The sequence below is a fragment of the Bactrocera latifrons genome, unplaced genomic scaffold (assembly GCF_001853355.1).
Source record: "Bactrocera latifrons isolate USDA-ARS-PBARC rearing strain unplaced genomic scaffold, ASM185335v1 scaffold_99, whole genome shotgun sequence".
NCBI classification, from domain to species: Eukaryota; Metazoa; Arthropoda; class Insecta; order Diptera; family Tephritidae; genus Bactrocera; species Bactrocera latifrons.
Genome location: NW_017537700.1, coordinates 950,657 through 971,070, shown reverse-complemented (window position 1 = coordinate 971,070; position 20,414 = coordinate 950,657). Strand labels below are relative to the sequence as shown.

Here is a 20,414-nt window from a genome sequence, read left to right as displayed (position 1 = left end):
GGCCGATACTGCTGCAATTTCACGTTTGATATTCGGCTTGCTGGCATAGACCATAGACTTGACTGGTCAGACTGGAAATAGTCGTAACAGCGTCAAATCGAACGACTGAGGCGGCCCATTGACTGATCCATTCCGGAGATAACACGTTCACCAAACCTGGCTTTCAATAAATCGATTTTGACATTCGCTGTGTGGCTTGTGGCGCCCTCTTGTTGGAACCAATTTGAGCCAAAAATATTCGATAATCATTGAGCGGTTGCGATTCCAATTCATAGTAATGTATCAGTCTTGATCATCACGGAAAAAGAACGGAAAAAAACCACCAAACCGTTTTTTTTCGGGATGCAATAGTGACTCATGGATTGCTGCCTGACCAATAACGCTTATTTTGCTTACTGAAGAAGCCATTCCAGAAATGAGAATCATCGCTAATGAGGAAGTCAAATGGCTTCAGTTCTTGCGTCAAATTGATTTTGTAGGATGTAGACCAAGATCTTTTCGTAAAATTCGCCACAACGACGTCACAGAATTGCCCAACGCTCGAGAACAACGTGTGAGATACTGATTTGGGTATTCCTCAATTGATGCGCTAGCAGCTGCAATATTCTCGACACTACGGGCACTTTTTGTCTCACTGGCACGGGAATATTACGGATACTATGGATTCAACATCCACTACACGCTGAATTTTTTATCTAACGGGACAATTATACGACCATAAATTGGACGTAGCGCTCTTAAAGTTTTGGCCACTGCCTCCGAATGAATTTTGGTAGTAAATTTTAATAATTTCGACTCGTTGGATCGTTATCTTTCGTTTTGAAAACATTTAGTGCTTTGAAAAATCCTCTTGTAGGGATATTCTCAATTATTTATCGAATATTATACTTTGGAAGTGGATAAATTGCCCATGATAAATAAAATTGTCAAAATTTAATCAATTTGACTTAAGTCACTTTATCATAATGTAAAAAAATTGATCACCGGAGCCAACACTCATGTCACAACACAATTTTCGAGCAACCAATAGCTTGCGGCACAACAACAAGCTTTACCACATAAATTGTAAAATTTCGAAAAATCGGAAGTGGCAAGTTCACTGCACGCCACTATAAATTCTCTTGCGTTTTTCAGCGTTAAAACAGTAAATTAAATAAAAATGTGTATTTAACATGCCAAATATGCATTTGGAATTTTCGTGGGCGTAGTTTCTTGTACTTGTCGTCTGTTGTTCTTTTCTTTCACCTTGAAATTACGTTTCTTTCTTTACACTTGCACCCTCATCCACTTCTTCATGCATATACATATATTGCAACCCTGTCGTGTTTTCTTTTCTCTTTTATGTATTTGTTTATTTATTTTTTTCTTGCTTTTCGCAGCTGCTGATTGGCACATTTTGTTTTTCTTGGCTAGGCTGTTTGTTTTTATATGGGAAATTGTTTGCTTTTGTAATGGCCTTTGCAGTAGCAATAATTCAATTTAGCTGGTCACACATCATGTGCGTAAATATTTCAATAAATAAATATGCATCTCCGTGCACACTTCACGCTCTCAATTGCATGCTGTAGCAACTCAACTACCCAGCAGAAAATTTGAAGCAGTCTGACACATTTTTTGTTCTGAAAGAGGAAAATTTCACTGAATTTGAAACAATGCTTCACTGTTTTTGTCGTTTTTTGTGAAATTTTGATTATTTTGGTACATCTGGTAGTTCAAATAACAACCGAAAGTCCTTAGTAAATATCGAAAGTTTTAACGACGATTTTTAAACCAATTTTCTCTCTTATTTTTTCAATTTAATTGTCAGTAGACGAAATAGAAATTATAATTTAAAATAGTTATTAAAAAAAGATATTTAATTTTTGGCATTGATCCTGGTTGGAATTCCTGGCTCGAATTCTCTTGGGAATATGAAATTGACGCTCTAACCTAGCTGCTGCTTAAAGAATGGTAGAACGAGATTTCGACATGCGAAAACTGTCGAAACGAACTGTAAAATCTTCATGGAAACCATAAATAAAATATTTACCAGTTTTCATAGTACCGCATAGTACTAAAAGCCTATAGTTTTTGCAATCTCACGATAGGTCTCTTGATGATCATGCAATATCAGTTTGCGCACAGCATCAAAAGTTTCTGAAACATCAGCTGATTTTGGACGACCTTCAGAAACTCGTCTTGGTGTGATCTATAACCGCAATTGAATTCAGCATGCCACCGATAAATATTGGTCCTTGATGGAGATTCATCGGAAAAATTTAATTAATTTCGTCGATGCACTGTTATTGAATTAATCCACCTCGAAAGTTGGAAAAAAATTATCACATGAAATGGTTCAGAATTTAATTCCATTTTTTAGCCGAGATGAATATTGTTAGTTACTGTAAACAACATAAATAGCGCTCATATGTCAAAACGTAAATGTCAAACTTGCCGATGAAGTTGCGAGTTGCCAGATTGCAACACTGGGGTTGCCAAATCCCGAAATATAAAGAGAAACCTACGTATTTTCATATTTTGGCCATTGATATAAACATATATCTGTTTCGTATTACTGAAATAAATTAAATTTAGTTTAATTAAGAAACTGTTGGTTCGTGAGAAATAATTTATAAAATATAAAGGGTGATCCATTTCGCTCTTTTTTTAAAGAAAACTTCAAATCTAATGGGGATTGTTTACTATTGAAACAACATTCTTTGGCATTTATCTGTCAAAAAGGGGCTATTGAAAAAGCACATCTACTTGGATCACCCGTTATAATGTTTTTGTATTACTTCAGCAAAGTCAAATAAACTTTTTTTTTTTTAATTGCGACAGATCTGGTCTTGATCGAACTAGTTAGTTTAGGATAAATATTTTTGCAACTAAAATTGTATGATTCATTCGGGAAGTCTCTTTAAAATTTCTTATATATTAACTATATATTGCATGTAAAGTATTTTTTAAGGCGTATAATAATTGACTCAATGTGTAAAAGACCTGTTATTGGATTTCGCCGCCATAGCTGAGTGATCGGCTGAAGTGGAAAAGTAAACTCTTAAGCTCAGTCGTGAGCCCTCAAAGGCATTGATCAAGATCGGAATACTTTCAATAAAGCAAAAACTTCCTGAAAGCCTAGATGGTATTTTAAACTTTTAAGCTTGATTTGGCAACTTGTTTTGGTAACTCTTGAAATGGCGATTATCAGTAACCAAATTCAAGCTTTTTTCGTTCAGCAAGTCTTCGATATGCGAAACATGTGGACTTTCGAAAGATAAATATACAAAATATAGCCATGTATGTCCACAACAAATAAGTAGACAAGCCATATAAAAGCAAATAACTGCGTAACTGATTACTAAATAGCTGTCAAAAGTCAGTTAGTTGATTGTATTACAGTCATGCGACCATTTCTCTTCTATTCTACATTTGCGCTTCCATTATTGAATCACTAGCAAAGCATACTTGACGGCGCTCACACTCTGCTTTCGCAATCAATATTTCACCTCCGTTGTGTAAAACAAAACAACCAACAGTTGACCGAACTGCTCGGTCAACCAAACCAACAAATGACCCATAAGCCACTTAGCAGCTGAATGAAACATGTAACTCATACACATACACCAATATGTAAGTAACTAACAACAACAAGCTATAGCGTAAGTGTAACTGAATCTATGGGCTGGCATGAATCACCATTTACCGCGGTGGCGTGTTTGCAAGTTTTCTTTTTATCTTTAATTTGAGACAGCTACCTCACTTTGTATCGCTGGAACTAGACACTGCGAACAGGGGGGAGGGCGTCATCGTTGCCATGACGTGCAACCACTTTGCTTGGCGTTGCGTAACGACGGTCTAGTGCAGATGACGGCTGTCATCATCACCCCCACCAACACCTGCATATTGTTGTGCCGCCATCATCAAGGTGTCTACCACTCGCTCGTGCCACTCTGTGTTGCCGCTGTTAACGCTGCTTTGGTTCGTTCCGTCTGCTTAGACAGTTTTTTTTTTTCAATTTTTTTCTTGGCTTCTTGCTTTCTGGTTGCTGAGCTCCAACGGCTAGTTTATAATTCTCGGGTTTATTTCTGTCAGGTTGCATTTCCTCAATTTGGTTGTTAATACATTGCATATATACAGATATGTATATTTTTTGTATATATATTACATACTATATGTATATTTATCCTTAGTTTTATGTTTATAGCGCTCGATTATGTTTTTATTGTTGCGCTCCGCTTGCTTGGCAATGCGCTTTTTGCGCCCCATACTCGTAAGTATGTGTTTGTGCAATAAAACGCGATCAAGCAGCTCACATGAGGCACAGTGGTACAATTTGAGTTGTATTTTCTCAGAACTTCTTACAAAGTCATCTAAAGTGAAAAAAATACGTGTTTTACATATTTACATATTTGAAAATTTAGGACAGTATTCTTGAGGTGTTGTAGAATTAAATAATAAAAAATTGAATTTTTTGAAACCCGTAAACCCATGTAACTGCCTAAACTTAGGGTTTACGTAAGCTAATTCTAGTCTTCCATATCTACATTTGTTACTGTGAATTCCTTTAAAAAGTTATAGAAATTGTGTTTGAAAATTGTTATGATATTGGTAGGGAGGGAGAGCGAGACTAGACTCACGTAAAAATATCGCGATTTTTTTTTTTTCAAGAACGCTCTGAGTAGAGTTCGCTAGAGCAGCATGATGCTTAGGAACAAAAACGAATGAAAACCGTAGAAGTCATTCTCAGATTTAGATCTCTGTGAGTTTTTATTTCTCTAATTAAAATATGCCGACCAATATATGCGACATGAATCGAGTCTCGGCGACTCTTTTGCAGACACCATTGCTATGAGATCTTTGAACTGGAAAAAATCGGTTAATATCATATACCGAGAATACGATGGACACTGATGCAAATTTTTCATTGGCTTCACAGATGTTCGGCCGGTGCTTGCCTTTATTATTAGCAGATGCATCACACGCACATTGCATAGGGTTTTAAAATACCCAAATTTTCTTGAATACATCGAAAAAAAAATCTTTTAAGATTTTTAAAATGTGTGTTAACTCCGGTAAAACTTCTTTTAACATTATTAACGACCAAAATTCCCTTTTATACATATTTGCTTTCTTCAAAAAACCAAATCTAGAAGTGTATACGTGTGTCTTTTGAATATTAGGTCTGATTTCTTTATGAAGCAATGTCACTGGGAATAGTTCTATTTTCTCCAAATGAGTGTTAAATCCAAAATCTATATTTTTTTAAAAAAAAAAAAAAAAAATTCAAAATTTACCACTATTTGCTGCTTAGGCCGCTTAAGCAGTCAGTTAACGAACCATTCGACCCAGCCGTAGAAGCAGCCGAGCCCAGCGCGCAAGGCTGCCGAAAGTGGCTGGTAAACAAGTAATCAAACAGTCGGTGTTCGCTGTTACACGCCTACTACATTTCAATTCGAAAACAAAATTCATATAATAAATTGTATGCTATTTCATCGCTTCCTTAAAATAAAAGAGTTAACGCAGTATCGGAAAGGTAAACAAATTTGCATTGTTATTTTGCCCGAGCATTTTGTGTAACAAACGCCGTTGTATTTGTAAGTTTACATTGGCCGTTATTGGTAGTCGATTTGGCCACTTTTAATGTCTCGAACCGTAAATTTATACTTTAATGTTACACACATACATATACATATGTATATATATTTACACAGTTTAATTTAATGTTTGCTATTTCCCAGCCTATGGACATTCGCGTGCCGGAAATCGTGTACAAAATTCGTGACTCCGACAGAAAAACACAAGTGGGCAATTCTGCCTTTTGTGGGGCTCAACTTTATGCCCTATATGTGTATGTTTATCTATGTATATGTAATATTGTAAATATTTATTAAAAATGTCATAACAAAATGATATTGTTAAAAGAGGCGCGCCTTTTTAATAACGCACGTGTCGTGGGAGCGGCGGCCAAATATTGACCAGCCAATCATTTTAATCTATTTTATAGTGTGGGAAAATATATATTCTTATAACTTGAATAAGTTTATTGGCTTATTTCAACAAATTTTATTCAACTTAGTCAATGCCCAGTCAAATATTAGAGTTTTAGAGTTTAGAGTTTCTGGTGAGTTTTCGAAAAGACTTTTGCCAGTCAATTTTTCTTTTAGCTGTTTGGCGCAAATTAAAGATTCCAAGTGTAGCCAGGTCCTCTCTACCTGGTCTTTCCGACGGAGTGGAGATCTTTCTCTTCCTCTGCTTCCTCCGGCGATTATTGCGTCGAATATTTTCAGGGCTGGAGTATTGTCCATGCCTCTGCAGAAAGGGAATAATGATTCCTTTGCTTCTGCCCATTGTTGATGTTAATGTTATTTCCTAGATAGACGAAATTATCTACGTCTTCGAAGTTTTGAAGGTTAATAGTGACGTGTTTGATAACAACAGATATTTCGTCTTGCCCTCGTTCATATCCGAGCCATTTGCTTCGCTTGTTGAGGTCAATTATATCAAAATCATCAGCGTACGCCAGCAGTTGTACATTCTTGTAGAATATTGCACATTCTCTACTCAGCTCTGCAGCTCGAATAATTTATTTTTCCAGCAGTAAGCTGAAGAAGTCCCCTCATTTGGTATCGAACGGCTGTGAGAAGTCCTTCCCAATTCTGACGTAGCTTTTGGTATTGCTCAACGTCAGTTTACACAGGATAGTAAATTCAGACATAGGTGGTATGTGTCGATCTATTTTCCCGGACCTTTTCCAAGATTTGGCACATAATGAATATCTTGTCAGTTGTTAATTTTCCAGGCCTAAAACCACACTGATAAGATCCAAACAGTTTGTTGACGGTGAGCCTTAATCATTCATATAATTTGATAGAACCTTATATGCGATGTTGAAGGGGCTTATACCGCAGATTGTGGGGTCTCCTTTTTTGTGGATTGGTCAGAGCACACTTAAATTCCATCCACCTTCACCGATTATGGAATCGCGTTCACCATCTCCTGATGTTATGCCTTCACTGCCTGACAGCAGGCTGAATAATTTTTATAATTCATTATTTTAGTATGGCTCTAGGCATCAGTTACTAAATCACCTCTTGGGGTTCTACAAGAGTTTTCTTCGGTCTTAAAACCTTCTGTTAGTCGCCGCATCTTTTCGTAGAATTTTCGAGCAATATCCCTGCCGGCCAGCTTGTCAAGCTTTTCGTACTCACTCGGTCTTTTGTTTTTTTTTTTTTTTGTCTGCGAATGCGTCTCCCTTCCCTCTTCAACTCTGCGTACTTGGATTTTCTGAATTTATATTATTATTTTGTTTACCTTTGGCTTAATTAAATTTTAATTGATTTAACGTTATTTATTTAACCCAATTTCACTGAAATTGATTTCAATATAACCTATTATTCGGCAAGCAAAAGACATTTCTTTCATTAAATCAAACTTTCATTATTTCAAAAAGTTCTTTGTTTCAAGTCATAATTATTTTAAGCCACTTACACAAAATTATGTGGAAAAATTTGGAACAGAACTTCACTTTGTAATCGCACGCATGAATACACACACACACATACGCACAATATCATATAAAAGTTGCAACTCATGTACGACAATCAAAATCGGTTCGAGGAAAATCATGAATTGAGCTTATCACTTAAAACCGCAGCGCACTAACATACACACAATGTACTTGGTATGTTTACTTTGTGCGCACAAATGTAAGTTCTGTACAATATGCGCATATGCAAATAGTGAACATTGTACTCCTTTTAGGTTTTGCTGAATTGTACTAACAAAAACAGCAAGCATGCCATTTATTGCTGCTTCCGTTGAAAGCGGTCCGTTTGTCTTGCTACTCCGTCGGCGTCGGTATCGCCGTCGGTATCGCCGTCGTTGAAGTCAGAATTTATTATCGCCTCTGGATGACGCTGGGCTCGCTGGCTGCTTTGTGGGTCGCTAAATATTCGCACTTGTTCAGCACAGCTACAAAGCACTCTTAAAGTAAATCGTCGAAAGTGTGAGCATAAATTATAGAAAATGCGAATAAATGCAAATATGCTGCATAAATATCGGCAATGAACCAAATAGAAAGCTTAAAAAAACATTAAAGAATATATTTGTATTAATAAATGAAAAATAAATAAGATAAAAATGCAGAATTTCATAAATATTTTGGTTTTAATTACAGGACAAGTTGTATAAATTTCACAGTTTAAATTATATTATTTCATGCATTCAAAATATCAGCTCAAACAATTATTCCATTCAATTTTAGCTTTAATTTTTTCGATAATTTAAGGAAATTTTGTATATAACTTTGTATATATTATTTTTCTTAAACATTTTTCTATAAAAGTTATGGCTGATTAAAAATTCGGTTCCGTTCCGGTTACGTAGAGTCTACTGTCGTAGGAACGGTTCCGCAATGTTCTTTTAGCACGGTTTTAAAACTTAAGCATCAATAAATTAATAGAAATATCCATAATCCAAGTATGAGCATATCCAACTCTCCAATTGACCTTATATCGTGGTCTTTAATATTGAATCCATTGACTTCAGATTATTTCCGTTAAACTTCAGGAAATGTCTAGAGCTAGGCTCCTGGGAAAGAATGGAGCTTCGCTTGTGCACTTGTAACGCATTGGCAAGATTACGCTGTAAGCATCTAGGGTCGCCACGGAATGATACACTAGAGGTAGTATCGATAGTGAGGCCGCAGAGCCTGTTAAAATTCCAGTCAAGCTCAGGCATCCTAAAAAATGACTACTCATCATGGACCTAGCAACTGAAGTCCATCTGGTATCGCATAGGACCAAAACTGGTCTATGCGTGACTTATTGGCCTATCAGATTAACCTAACCCAACCCTTCTTGCCTTTAGCAATTATATAATATATGTATGTAGTTATATATAGATACTATATATCGATCAATATAACTATTCACTTAACGGAATGGCAAACCTTGATTAGATCGGTGTAGAGTTTCCCTTAATCTGCAAATACTGAATATACAGCTAACCTTTAGTCCGATTATTTGAAAATATATGCATATGCATGTTCCTGAAAATACAATAAGTGCAAAATATCCCATTAAAAAATGTTTGGTGAAATCTCGAAATGTTTCATACACCCGACGTTTATGCGCGCATTTAATATATTATTTGATTCCCACCGAACTAATCGTTATTTACTTACTTACTGCTTACTATATCAATTGAATTAATTTTCTATTTAATTTCACAAAATTATTAATTATATATACAAATCTATGTTGTATTAATCTTGTTTCCGCTCATTCAATGTAAAAAATGCTTTGTTTCTGTTCATAATTAAATTAAATATTTTCTTTCTCTCTTTAAAGATATCACTTTACGCCTGAGTGACTTCATTGTACACGTGATTGCATCAGACACAAAGGAGACCCTTTCCCACCCTGCCCAAAGTGTGAAACTCAACGTCGTGTGTAAAACTGTGCAGATATAACAACAGCCACCCATTGCCTACATTGCGGAGCCTCCGCATGCATTTCCCCACACCCCACATGCCATGATGCGTTACTCGGAAATATCCAGAGAATTATCGGCGGATAGTTTGGGTTACGTTGAAGTAAGTAATAAAACCGCTAAGACATATTTTATAAACTTTAGCACTTGTCATTGTAAAAATACCTACTTAACTTCACATTTATCCTCATAGCTAGGTGAGGATTATATCTATAAGAATTTACGTGAAGATTCGCCGCGCAGTGACACTCATTCCAATGCTAGCAGCAGTTGCATGCCACTACCAACATACACCGCCAACAATCATCACCAACACCTTAAACAGCAAGAACAGCAACAGTACCAACAACAATTGAATTCACAACACGAGCAACAGCCACAGCATCACCGCGCCGACTACACTAATTCGATGAGCAATTGCGGCCAACAACACGTAGCCGGCTTACGCAATTCCAAACGTTATTCGTGTGGGCGTAACGGTAGTCATGATGGCGCCGCAACCATTTCCTACATGCGTCCACGCAAGGATAGCACACGCTCAACGCAGAGCTGTCAATTCGATGCCGAACAGTTGACGCAAGCAATCGCTAGCAAGACAATGCATGTGAAAAGTAGTCGTCGCAAGAATTCCATCGGATGCCTGAATTCGTTGTCCTCATCGCCGGGCTCGCCGGGTTGCTACTACTGTGTTGGGTAAGTAGCTGCTCATGTAATAAGCTCGTGTGTCATATGTGCAATATATCATCTTGTAAGTTTATCTGTTTAATCATACTGTTTTCTATACTGCTCGCAGCACCGCACCACCGCCCGGCAAGAGTCAAAGTCTGCCCGCACGTTCGTCTATGAACAATTTGGATGCGGTCATATTGAATGCGCTACGCGTGCCGGCTGATGAGTTGGCCAATCAGATTACGCTCTTGGATTTTCCCATCTTCGCCGCCATACAACCGGACGAGCTGACCAGTTGCGCTTGGACGAAGAAGGACAAACATGTCGTCACACCGAATATTGTTGCATTTACGAAACGTTTCAATCACACCAGCTTTTGGACTGTGCAGGAGATATTGAGTGGCGAACAGCCAAAGCAACGTGCCGAAATACTGACACACTTCATTAAGGTGAGGGAAAGTTTGTATAAATGTGGTTAATTTGGATGTACTAGTGAGATTAATTAATTATTGTGATTGTGATTATTAAAACATTAAGCTAATATGGTTAAGGTATTTTTTGTTGTCGTAGTAGCCATTATATAATATATTTTTCAATTAGTTTTTATTAGACTAACTTAGACGGATATAGAGTAATTTTTTTGGTACCTGAAAACAAATAAGTTTCAGTTTATTGGTATTTTGTCGCCCAGGTGACAATCCGACTTCGTACCAACGACGTATTATTGTATTATTGTATTGTATTTCAATAAATACTGCTGAGATTCTGGGCTGGGCTTAATGCCGGTGATATCTATGTAATGTTGTCTAACTGACTATTACTTACTATTTACCAAATTTACAAAAAATCGCAAAAATAATAGCTTTTAAATTCCGATAACGTAAAACCGACTGTTTGGGAATTTTGTAACTGGTAGTTGTAGCGATATAAAACAAATTATACAAATGGTTTTCTAAAATCCTTGGCTGTTTTTGAGCGGTTTAAGTTCAAGTTCAATTAGTTGTTGTTGTTGTAGTAGCCGCATAAAAAGTCTGGTTGTGTAGACCCGACTGTCGTGAGAACGGTTAAGGTTCGTTAACGAGACACGACGAGGAATTTCAGACCCGACGGGTTATTGTTGCTGTTTTACTGGTTACTACTACTCGTTCAAGTGTTTCCATGACATTTGGGTCTTCGTAAATGGATTTTTACGCAGCCAAGAACTATCTATTTCGCAGAACTCTGGCACTACAACAGCAACACGAACGAAATACGACAATATCAGAATTATGGATTGCACGGAATTTTTTTTTTTTTTTCTACCTGCTACCACCCACTTAGTTAACAATAAAAGTAATGTGAAAAGTTTTTTTCATAAAATTTTATATGAATGATTTAATCTATTTCTACAAATTTCGCCTTCCAACAGGTGTCCAAGAAACTGCACGAACTGAACAATCTACATTCGCTGTTTGCCATCATTTCCGCCATGCAAAGTGCCAGCATTTTCCGCTTGAAAAAGACTTGGGCTTGCCTCTCCAAAAAGGATCGGCAAGCATTTGAACGGCTTAGCGATATATTCAGCGATCAAAATAATTGGGAGAATTTACGTGCCTATTTAGAGAGTCTACGCCTACCATGCATACCATATTTGGGTTTATTCCTGACCGATCTAATTTATATTGATTTAGCGCATCCACATAAGGGTGGGCTCGAACCCGAACAACGCCGCAATAAAATGAATAATATTTTGCGCGTCATTTCCAATTATCAACAGTCAGACTACACGCATATAATGCCAATTGAGGCAACACAAAAATATTTGACATCCATACGCTATATTGAGGAGTTGCAGAACATCTTCGAAGAGGATCAATACAAGTGAGTTTATTATTTTTATTTATTTTGTTCGCTATGCAATATAACTACATTTTTTTATTTGCAGAAAATCCCTCAAATTGGAGCCCGCCTCACCGTCCGGTCCGAGTTCATCATCTTGCAGCTCGAAGGAGTCTTTCAATATAGACGCAATCACACCGGCACTGGCTTGCTTGAATCTCTCACCCGCCAAAACGATCGGTTCCATGCGCATCGCCAACAGTAGCGGCACTAAATTCATTCCCGGCCATCGCAAATGTCGCAGCCTGGGCACGAAGTAAGTTCTAAATCGCACACTAGAGGCGTCTCAGTAGCATCGCTCGTCTCACATTAATTGGCTACTTAACAATTGCTATACTAAGATTTGCCTTTAACAAATTAAAAGTAATTTGTATTTGTATTTATATAACACTTGTAATTTTACAATTTGTGTTTTTTTGTATTTCTTTGAAATGCCTTCTCACTAACATCTGTCACCTGCAACGCAAACGTCACACCCATCATGCAATCTTACTTACTTCCTTACTCTCTCTCTCTCTCTCTGTATCTGTGTACTTAACTAACTCACCACCACATCATGCAATTGGATGTACATACAAACATACTTTACATTAAACGTCGCGTGCGTCGGCCAAACAAATATGCGAATGAAATTCTACAACGATTGGGTGCTGCCAAAACAAAAAMAATTTGCTTTAATTCATTATTATTGTTATTATTATTTTGTATGACATTGTCATGTGTGCTGGCAGATTTCGCAGCACAAGCTTGCCGCGAAATTTCTATCACAAATGTCAGTGCTCCATTCTGATGATCGCACCCGGTATTGGCACCATTTCGAATAAGCGTTGTAGATGCAGTCGGTGAGTTTAAATTTATACATAACATTTTGTTCGTATTCCAAATTACAATACCATTTAGCTTTTTGTGCCCTAATTTCACTTTTGCATAATTAATTATTGCTGCTTGTTAAATTTTTGCATTGCTTAACTCATTCGTTGCTAAGCTTTGAAATGTTGAATTATTTCCCTCCTTTAACCTTATTCAATGCTTTATATTAAAAATAACGTTTCGATAATTATTGATTTTTCAAGCGGTTTCTGTTATAAGTAACCTAGATCTCTTATAAGCACGAGCCAATATTATTCGCTTAAAAATTTATATTATGTAAGCAAAAATAAGCTCAGCCATACTTTTCGAGTTCGACGAGGTTCGAAAAACTACTTCAAATACAATATTACAACGTTAAAAATAAATACTAGGGCAACGGGTATCTCCAAACGACTTTAAGAACAGTAGTAAAAGAAGCATACATATATATTTGACACAGGGTTGCAAATTTTTCAATTCAACAATTTGCCAGTAAAAATTAAATCTTTATTTTATTTTATTTTTTCGTGATACGCCAAAAAATTTTAATTCTAAAACAACTAATTTTTTTTTTCAGTCTTAATTATATGCTTTGAGACTAAAATTATTTATTTTTATTTTTTATTCCGGAAGTCGGAATGTGGGATTCATATTTTTTTTTAATCCCGTATTAGGGATTACAAACTAAAAAAAWTTTTATTTCATTATTATTATTTATTTTAATACATTATTTGCAACCCTAACATTTGAATTGTTTACAGTGTGTGCCCAAATATTTAACCGTCCAAGTTCTATGAATTCGCCAGAGTTTCATAAAAATACTTCGTGATCATTTCAAGCCGCTTCAAAACAAAATCAACAGAAAGTGGTTAAAGAGTACGCAAAGTGATTTATTGAACCTCCACTTTGCATATTCTAGTTGTCTCGAACAAATTGTTCTAATTGGAAGGAAAACAATTTTCTCGTGCTTCAATTTGGAAAAAAAATTACGATATTTTTATTATCCCTAATAATTCTGAAATTATCCTGACGTCTCAAAAAATGCTTGTACCGTGGACACTATTGGTTCACCTAAAATCAAAAAACAAAAATATATTTCGTTAGTACATGAATAAATTTAAATTTCCGTTATTATTGGACCAAGGAAAAATATTTAAATTTGATTTTTCACACATTTTGAACGAAAAAAGAAATGACATTGAACAAAGAAGAACATGGCCTAATAGGCGGAACATCCGCAGGGTCTATCTCTTAGAATCTCTTAGAACTTTTTCTTGGACTCAGTTCAAGTTTAATTAGAAACATGTCTGATTGTACCTTGTGGCAAATATCTCAAAAATGTGTACTTTACTTTTGAGCAGATAATTAAAAAACAAAACTTCACAAAACAAACACTTCAACAAGGAACTCTCATCCGAGTTGGACATTGTTTTCAAACATGCTACCAACTATAAGCACACTTTATCGCATCATCCACATAACTACTCGATCGATTCATAGTTTCACAAAATGGACAAAAATTCGCAAGGGACCCCTGGACGGCTAGAAATTATATGTTTATATTATCCGTAAATAAACATGACCGCCTCTAGCTGTTAAATTCACGTCATCCCTATTAGTAATTGGCATCGGAGTTGTTTCCACCATGTGTTCCAAAAGGTCCAAGCTAATAAAGTATCATGAAATTTTGACTTATGTAAATAGTCAATTAATTCATAGTATGAGGTTATTCACTACAACCATTCAATTCGAAAAAGTATACTTATACAGCCACAAGCTATTTCTCCGACAGCTGCCACAAAATCAAAGCCCATTACAAAGGTGCTTCTTTCTGTAAATATATTTCATGTAAATAAATAAATATATCAATTCAGAGTCGAAAAAATTTGGTTTCATTATCTGGCTTATTATATTATATATTCCCTAATAACGCCATTTATCGCACTCCTCGCACCGAAATAGACATTTTTAAAAAGAGAAAAAAAAAGAAAAAGGCACCAATAACTATCTTAAAAAATGTCTAAAACAAAATTTTCGTTTTATTATTATAATTAAGTAATTGAAAGTCTAACAAGACAAAGCGTTTCTTCTGTTTTTACTTATATTATTTAAATAATCTTTTTTATTTCCGAAAGCCCAGCACGATTTATTTCTTTTTATTGTATTGGTAAAACTATGTTGTCTGCCTTAAAATTTTTACTTTTGTTTTATGCGGCTTTGACTTATTTTACAGTCAACCAAAAAAGTTATAAAACATTAGTTAAATTACTCAATCAATTCAAACCTTCAATATACAATAATATGCCCCTTTCTTTTGACGAATGTTGAAGTTGTATATGTATATTTTTATATAATGGTTTTCATTAGGTTCCATTTAATTTTTTAGTATTTGATGATATTTATCAAAACACACTTGTCGTTTCCTTTCTAGACATTTCTAGAACGATTAAAAACTAATCCATTGCTTTTTGCATTAAATTGAAGATTAACATAATTAGACATATATGGGCTAAGTATGTACCGTTTTGTTTGATGAGTAGTTGCTATTTTCAAGGTAATTTTAATATGACACTCTCCAAACAAACCACAGCTCTATTGTCAATAAAGTGGGACAGTCGATTTTTACTTTTTTCTCTTGAGGCGAATTTTTCAGGAGCGTACCAAGTAAGCTTAAGTAACTGCTGGCTAATCATTCTTGATGTATGTGGCCTGACATTGTTGTGGTGTAGCATAATTCCTCTGTCCTTTGTCGCTTCTGGTCGATTGCTTCCTTCAGACAGTCCAATTCTTGAGTACAGGTCTGAGTTAGGTGCTTGGCCTGTAGTAGCTAATATTCAAAGATTCCCTGTCACTTCTATGTATCATACACCTTCTGACCTGACTTGCCACCATTTGCGCCGCCTAACCGCAAATCAACCGCTACCGTATTTGAGTGATGTTTTCGTAAGTGACCCTTTTAACTCCTCCAGTAACTATTCGCTTCAGAGATTTATCTTTTTTTTTATACTCAGCTCTTTTTATATCCAGATTGCAAAAACAATTTTATCGTTTAAATAAAAGAATATATTTAATAGGCTCTATTATTATACAATTATAATAATATTCTTATAGCCGTACATATACTTAGTTTAACTTACTGTATACTTTTGTAAATAGTTTCTGTTAAAACTTTGTACAAAAACAAGTTTTATTTATTTCTAAATTTTGAAAACATGTTTCCATATCAAACTAATCATTTCTTCCTTCCACTACCATTTTCAGCATTTTCGGCAAAATCACACATTCGCACAACGACAACGCCAACTATGGCAACCCCACACTAATGCTCGGCTACGGTGACGAGCACTACCTGCACGATTACAGTGTGCTCAGCCAACAGCAAGCGCGCCATCTACTGGACGACTCAGTGCTGGAGCAGAGCAGTAATATGTTGAGTAGCGGCGATGCCACTTCGAATGATAGCGTTGAAGGCGCACTTTGCCACAACAGTGATTTGGAGCTCATCTATGCGCCCACGCTCGATCCCGAGAATTGTGTGCAAGGTTGTGTGCGTCGGAAGACGGTGCAAAAGGAGGGTCGCAAACCCGCTGTGGCCTCTTGGCAACGCTACTGGCTACAAATTTGGGCCAATTCGCTTGTGTACTTTCCGCCCAAATCATTCAAAGGCAGCGAACGTAGCGACTTCAAGCGCGAACCATGCAAAGTGTGTCCGCTCGAGGGCTGGTTCGCACAAGTCGTCGATAATACGAAGCATAAAAACTCATTTGAGATTTATCATCGTACATTGGGCACAATCTACAAGTTTCGCACGGATAGCGCGCAGGCGACACAGCTTTGGACCGCCTCTATTTGCAAGGTGGCCATGCAACGTAGCGCGCCCAAACCGCTGCCCATCAATTTGATGTCGTTCGAGTGATTTGAAATGGCAGACGAGGGTTGTGGCATGCTAGTGTCGGGGTGTTTGATTGTGCTAAAATGAAATTACGACAAATGCAACGGGTAGCGGTTACTTTTAAATATTACAACGCCGGTGACGCGCTTCAATGGATTTCCAATTGCTCTGAAATCGTGTTCAGCATGAAATCCCCGCTCTATATACTCTGCTTGGTGTAGCTTAGTTTTCACACTCAACGCTTGTTTAATTTTTGTTGCTTTCATTTAACTTGTCTACAAATTACTCGAAACATAGCAGAAACAGCGAGCCTCATATGAAAGTTGGTGAGCAGACAGCACATCATTTTACAAACGAGAATTAATCCTTTAAAGACTGATACTTGTCCGCATAGACGGACGTAACGAACTCAATAGAGACTCAGTGAAAACTCAACCGAAACTCTTTATGGAACAAAACGAAAGCAACTTTCTTATTGTAAGAATACTTAACTTTTTTTTTCTTGCTGAGGATTTCTGAAATTGTTTACTCGAAATTTTCATAAAACAATTTTGTAAGGCATTTTAACTGTTACTCACATATACATTTGTACTTATTTAATAAAGCAAGTGCTTGTTAATGGTACGGAGAGAAAGGTCGATAGAGAGTGAGGTTTTCAATATGTATTTTTGAAAGTAAATATTTCACAGAGAAAAAAATTATATGCGTTTACAACTAATACGCCGCAGTACAATTTGAGGTAATGAGAGATTTAAAATATGTGTTTTTTAAGAACAATAATTGTAGCTGAATAAATATAGAATAGTTTAAAATAAAAAGATTACTGTTTATGGTCATCGGAAATAAGCGCTATAAAAATAAAAATATCCGCAAACTGCCTTAAAACAGTTTGTTGCCTTAAATTAATGTTAATAATGTTTTTTGCGAGAAAGAGTTGAATGTGAATTTGTACTTGGCGTTTTTGCTTTTGACCACTGTATCAAGCTTAAAAAAATACGTGGTTTATTTAAAAAGCTAGAAAATCTAAATATAATGAAATTTTTGTGGACCTGTAGATTTTATATATAGTTTTGAATAGATTGTGTAACTCTTTGTCATACAAGTACATCCACTAGAATTATAATAGTTATATGCAGATTGAAACTTAAGGCTTGTGGTAACTCAACTTAAGTTCTTTATAAGAACTTAATTTTTTTTTTTTGGCTCGAAAAACTTATTTCTTATTATTATTTCCTTAAATATTTGCGTTGCTTTTAAAACTTAATTGAATTATATTGAAAGAAATTCTCTTGAAATAACCATTATTTGCAAATCTATAAGAAATATATTCTCCACTTAAGGAATGACTATCTCGGCACAAAAAATACGCCATTAACACAATCTCTATTACTTTTCCAACAACATGTATGTACATGTAGTATGTTAAAAAAAAAATTGGAAATTATTAAAATTTTAGGCAAATTTTTTCATACAGAATTATTATAATTTATACTGTATTTCTCCGCTCTGTTTCTCTCCGTTATTCAGTTAAAATGCCCAGTAAAATACATGTTTTATTTAGTTATTAATTTGCTTACGATTAACTTAAAATTAGTATTACAATTAATTAAATTACGATTTACTGTTAGTTCATACAACGACTTAAGATTTATCATCATACTTTGCCTTAGCGCTTTGCGAATACTCTCTTTAACATACATACATACTGTATAAGTATATTCTGTAAGCGTTTCACGTACTATGTACCACAAATGTAACTGTTAATTACTCCTATGTATTAGTTTTATATGCAAAAATCTAATTGTTAGTTGCTTAGTTATAATACGCTCATGTTATACATCACATATTTAATATAAAAAGAATTAGTGTACATTTAGCTTTAAATTCAAGAGAAGCCTAAACAATTTGTTCCAATGCAAATATGTCTTTGCCGTGGAGGCAAACGAGCTAAACTGAAATTAAGCGGCACTTTTAAAGTATACTTTGTTGCTAAAAATCCTATTGATGGCAAAATTGAATCATTAAAGTTGAAATGTTGCAACAGTGCCTCATTAAATGTGAAATATTGCAACGATGCCTAAAAAAGTTGCTGAGTAATGCTTAGATTTTATAAATATAAGTGTGAATTTGCAATGGGAACTCGAGTTTATCGTTTATGTCTCCTCGGCGTCGATATGTATACACATGAAATCACAAAGTTCCATTAAAACCAAGCCAACATACACACACATCTATATGTACAATGAAACAATTAATAAATAAATTTGAAAGTCCACAAAAAATTGTAAAATTAAATTCTTTTAAAATTAAAATAAAGAGCAAAACTAAAATCAAAATTACATCAAAAGCACCATATTTATATGTATTATACACTCATAAGCACACACACATACTTAAAGTGCATAAATACATATATATATTTATACATTGATACAATTATTTATTATTTCACATAAATCAAATTGATGCGATTCTATTACATACATACATACAAAATAAAAATATAGCGCTATATAACAAACAACGTATGGTCATTGCATATATACATATGTATGTTTGTACTAGCTGTTATTTATGAATGTAATTGCATGTTAGCATTGTTTGTTGTTTTTTTTTTTTTGTTATAGGATTGTTTTTTACTGCTTTTTCTTAGCGCAATGCTTTAAAATACTGTTAGTTTTGCCTACCTACGATATTAATGATGCATATGTATGTGCGCTGCAAAGTAAACTAAGTTTTTTATAATATACATACATACATTAATACATACATACATTTATTACAATATATATTTAAATAAATATGATGCAAGTACTCTCATATAAAGGATGTTAAGCGTAAAAGGAACAAAATCACAAAGAAAAAAATTTAAAAAGCCATTAAACGAGAAAAGAAAATAAATAAAACGATTTATAAAGAAATTAAAATATTGTAGTTTCTCTTTAAGTTGGTTTGGCGTGATTATGACACCAGAACAATAGCAAGAAAGGTAGCTATCATTAAAAAAATTTCAAATATTTTAACAAGGATGCGTATTGTGTGAAAAATTAAACCCCACAACACGAAAAGAAGCTGCCTTTATGCCGCTATTTCTGCATTTGGTATACCCGAAAAACTAACACGGCTGTGTAAACTGACCTTGAGCAATGCTAAAAGCTCCGTCAGGATCGGTAAGTATCTCTCTGAACCATTTTAGACTGGATAGCTGGAAAGCAAAGCAAATCGGCCTCGTAGTGAACGGTAGCAAAACGAAATATCTTCCATCATCAAACAAATAGTCGTCGCCCTCGCGACTTGGCTCACTCTTCACTGTTGACAATCATAACTTTGAAGTCGTGTTGCTGTTGTTATAGCGGCAGAATTCTGCCGAGTTGACAGTCTTTGGCCGGATAAAAGTCCGAGTCCGGGCTTTGAAGTCGTAGATAATTTCGTCTATCTTGGAAACATCATTAACACCAACAAAAATATCAACGTTGAAATCAAACAGAAGCACTCTTGTCAACAGGTGCAACTATGGACAGGCTTTGGACTCTATAAACAGCTCTCTTCCTCATCATTCCCGTTCTGCTATATGGAGACGGAGGCAATAATAACATCTGATGAGTTGTCGTTAGTAGTGTTGGAGCATTCGCATTGGCAACGACGAAAACCG

General features: G+C 35.4%; 1 protein-coding gene across 1 annotated transcript in view; it reads left to right on the top strand.

Moving 5' to 3' along the window:
* Positions 1-18,975, top strand: part of LOC108978027 (ras-specific guanine nucleotide-releasing factor RalGPS1) — a 40,310-nt gene extending 21,335 nt beyond the window's left edge. The window contains exons 2-7 of the mRNA XM_018948101.1: positions 9,333-9,577; positions 9,668-10,167; positions 10,268-10,592; positions 11,552-12,003; positions 12,068-12,277; positions 16,132-18,975. Coding sequence (XP_018803646.1) covers positions 9,518-9,577; positions 9,668-10,167; positions 10,268-10,592; positions 11,552-12,003; positions 12,068-12,277; positions 16,132-16,786 — 2,202 coding nt within the window. The 5' untranslated portion in view covers positions 9,333-9,517 and the 3' untranslated portion in view covers positions 16,787-18,975. The remainder of the gene's footprint in view (positions 1-9,332; positions 9,578-9,667; positions 10,168-10,267; positions 10,593-11,551; positions 12,004-12,067; positions 12,278-16,131) is intronic.
* The last annotated feature ends 1,439 nt before the right edge of the window (positions 18,976-20,414 follow it).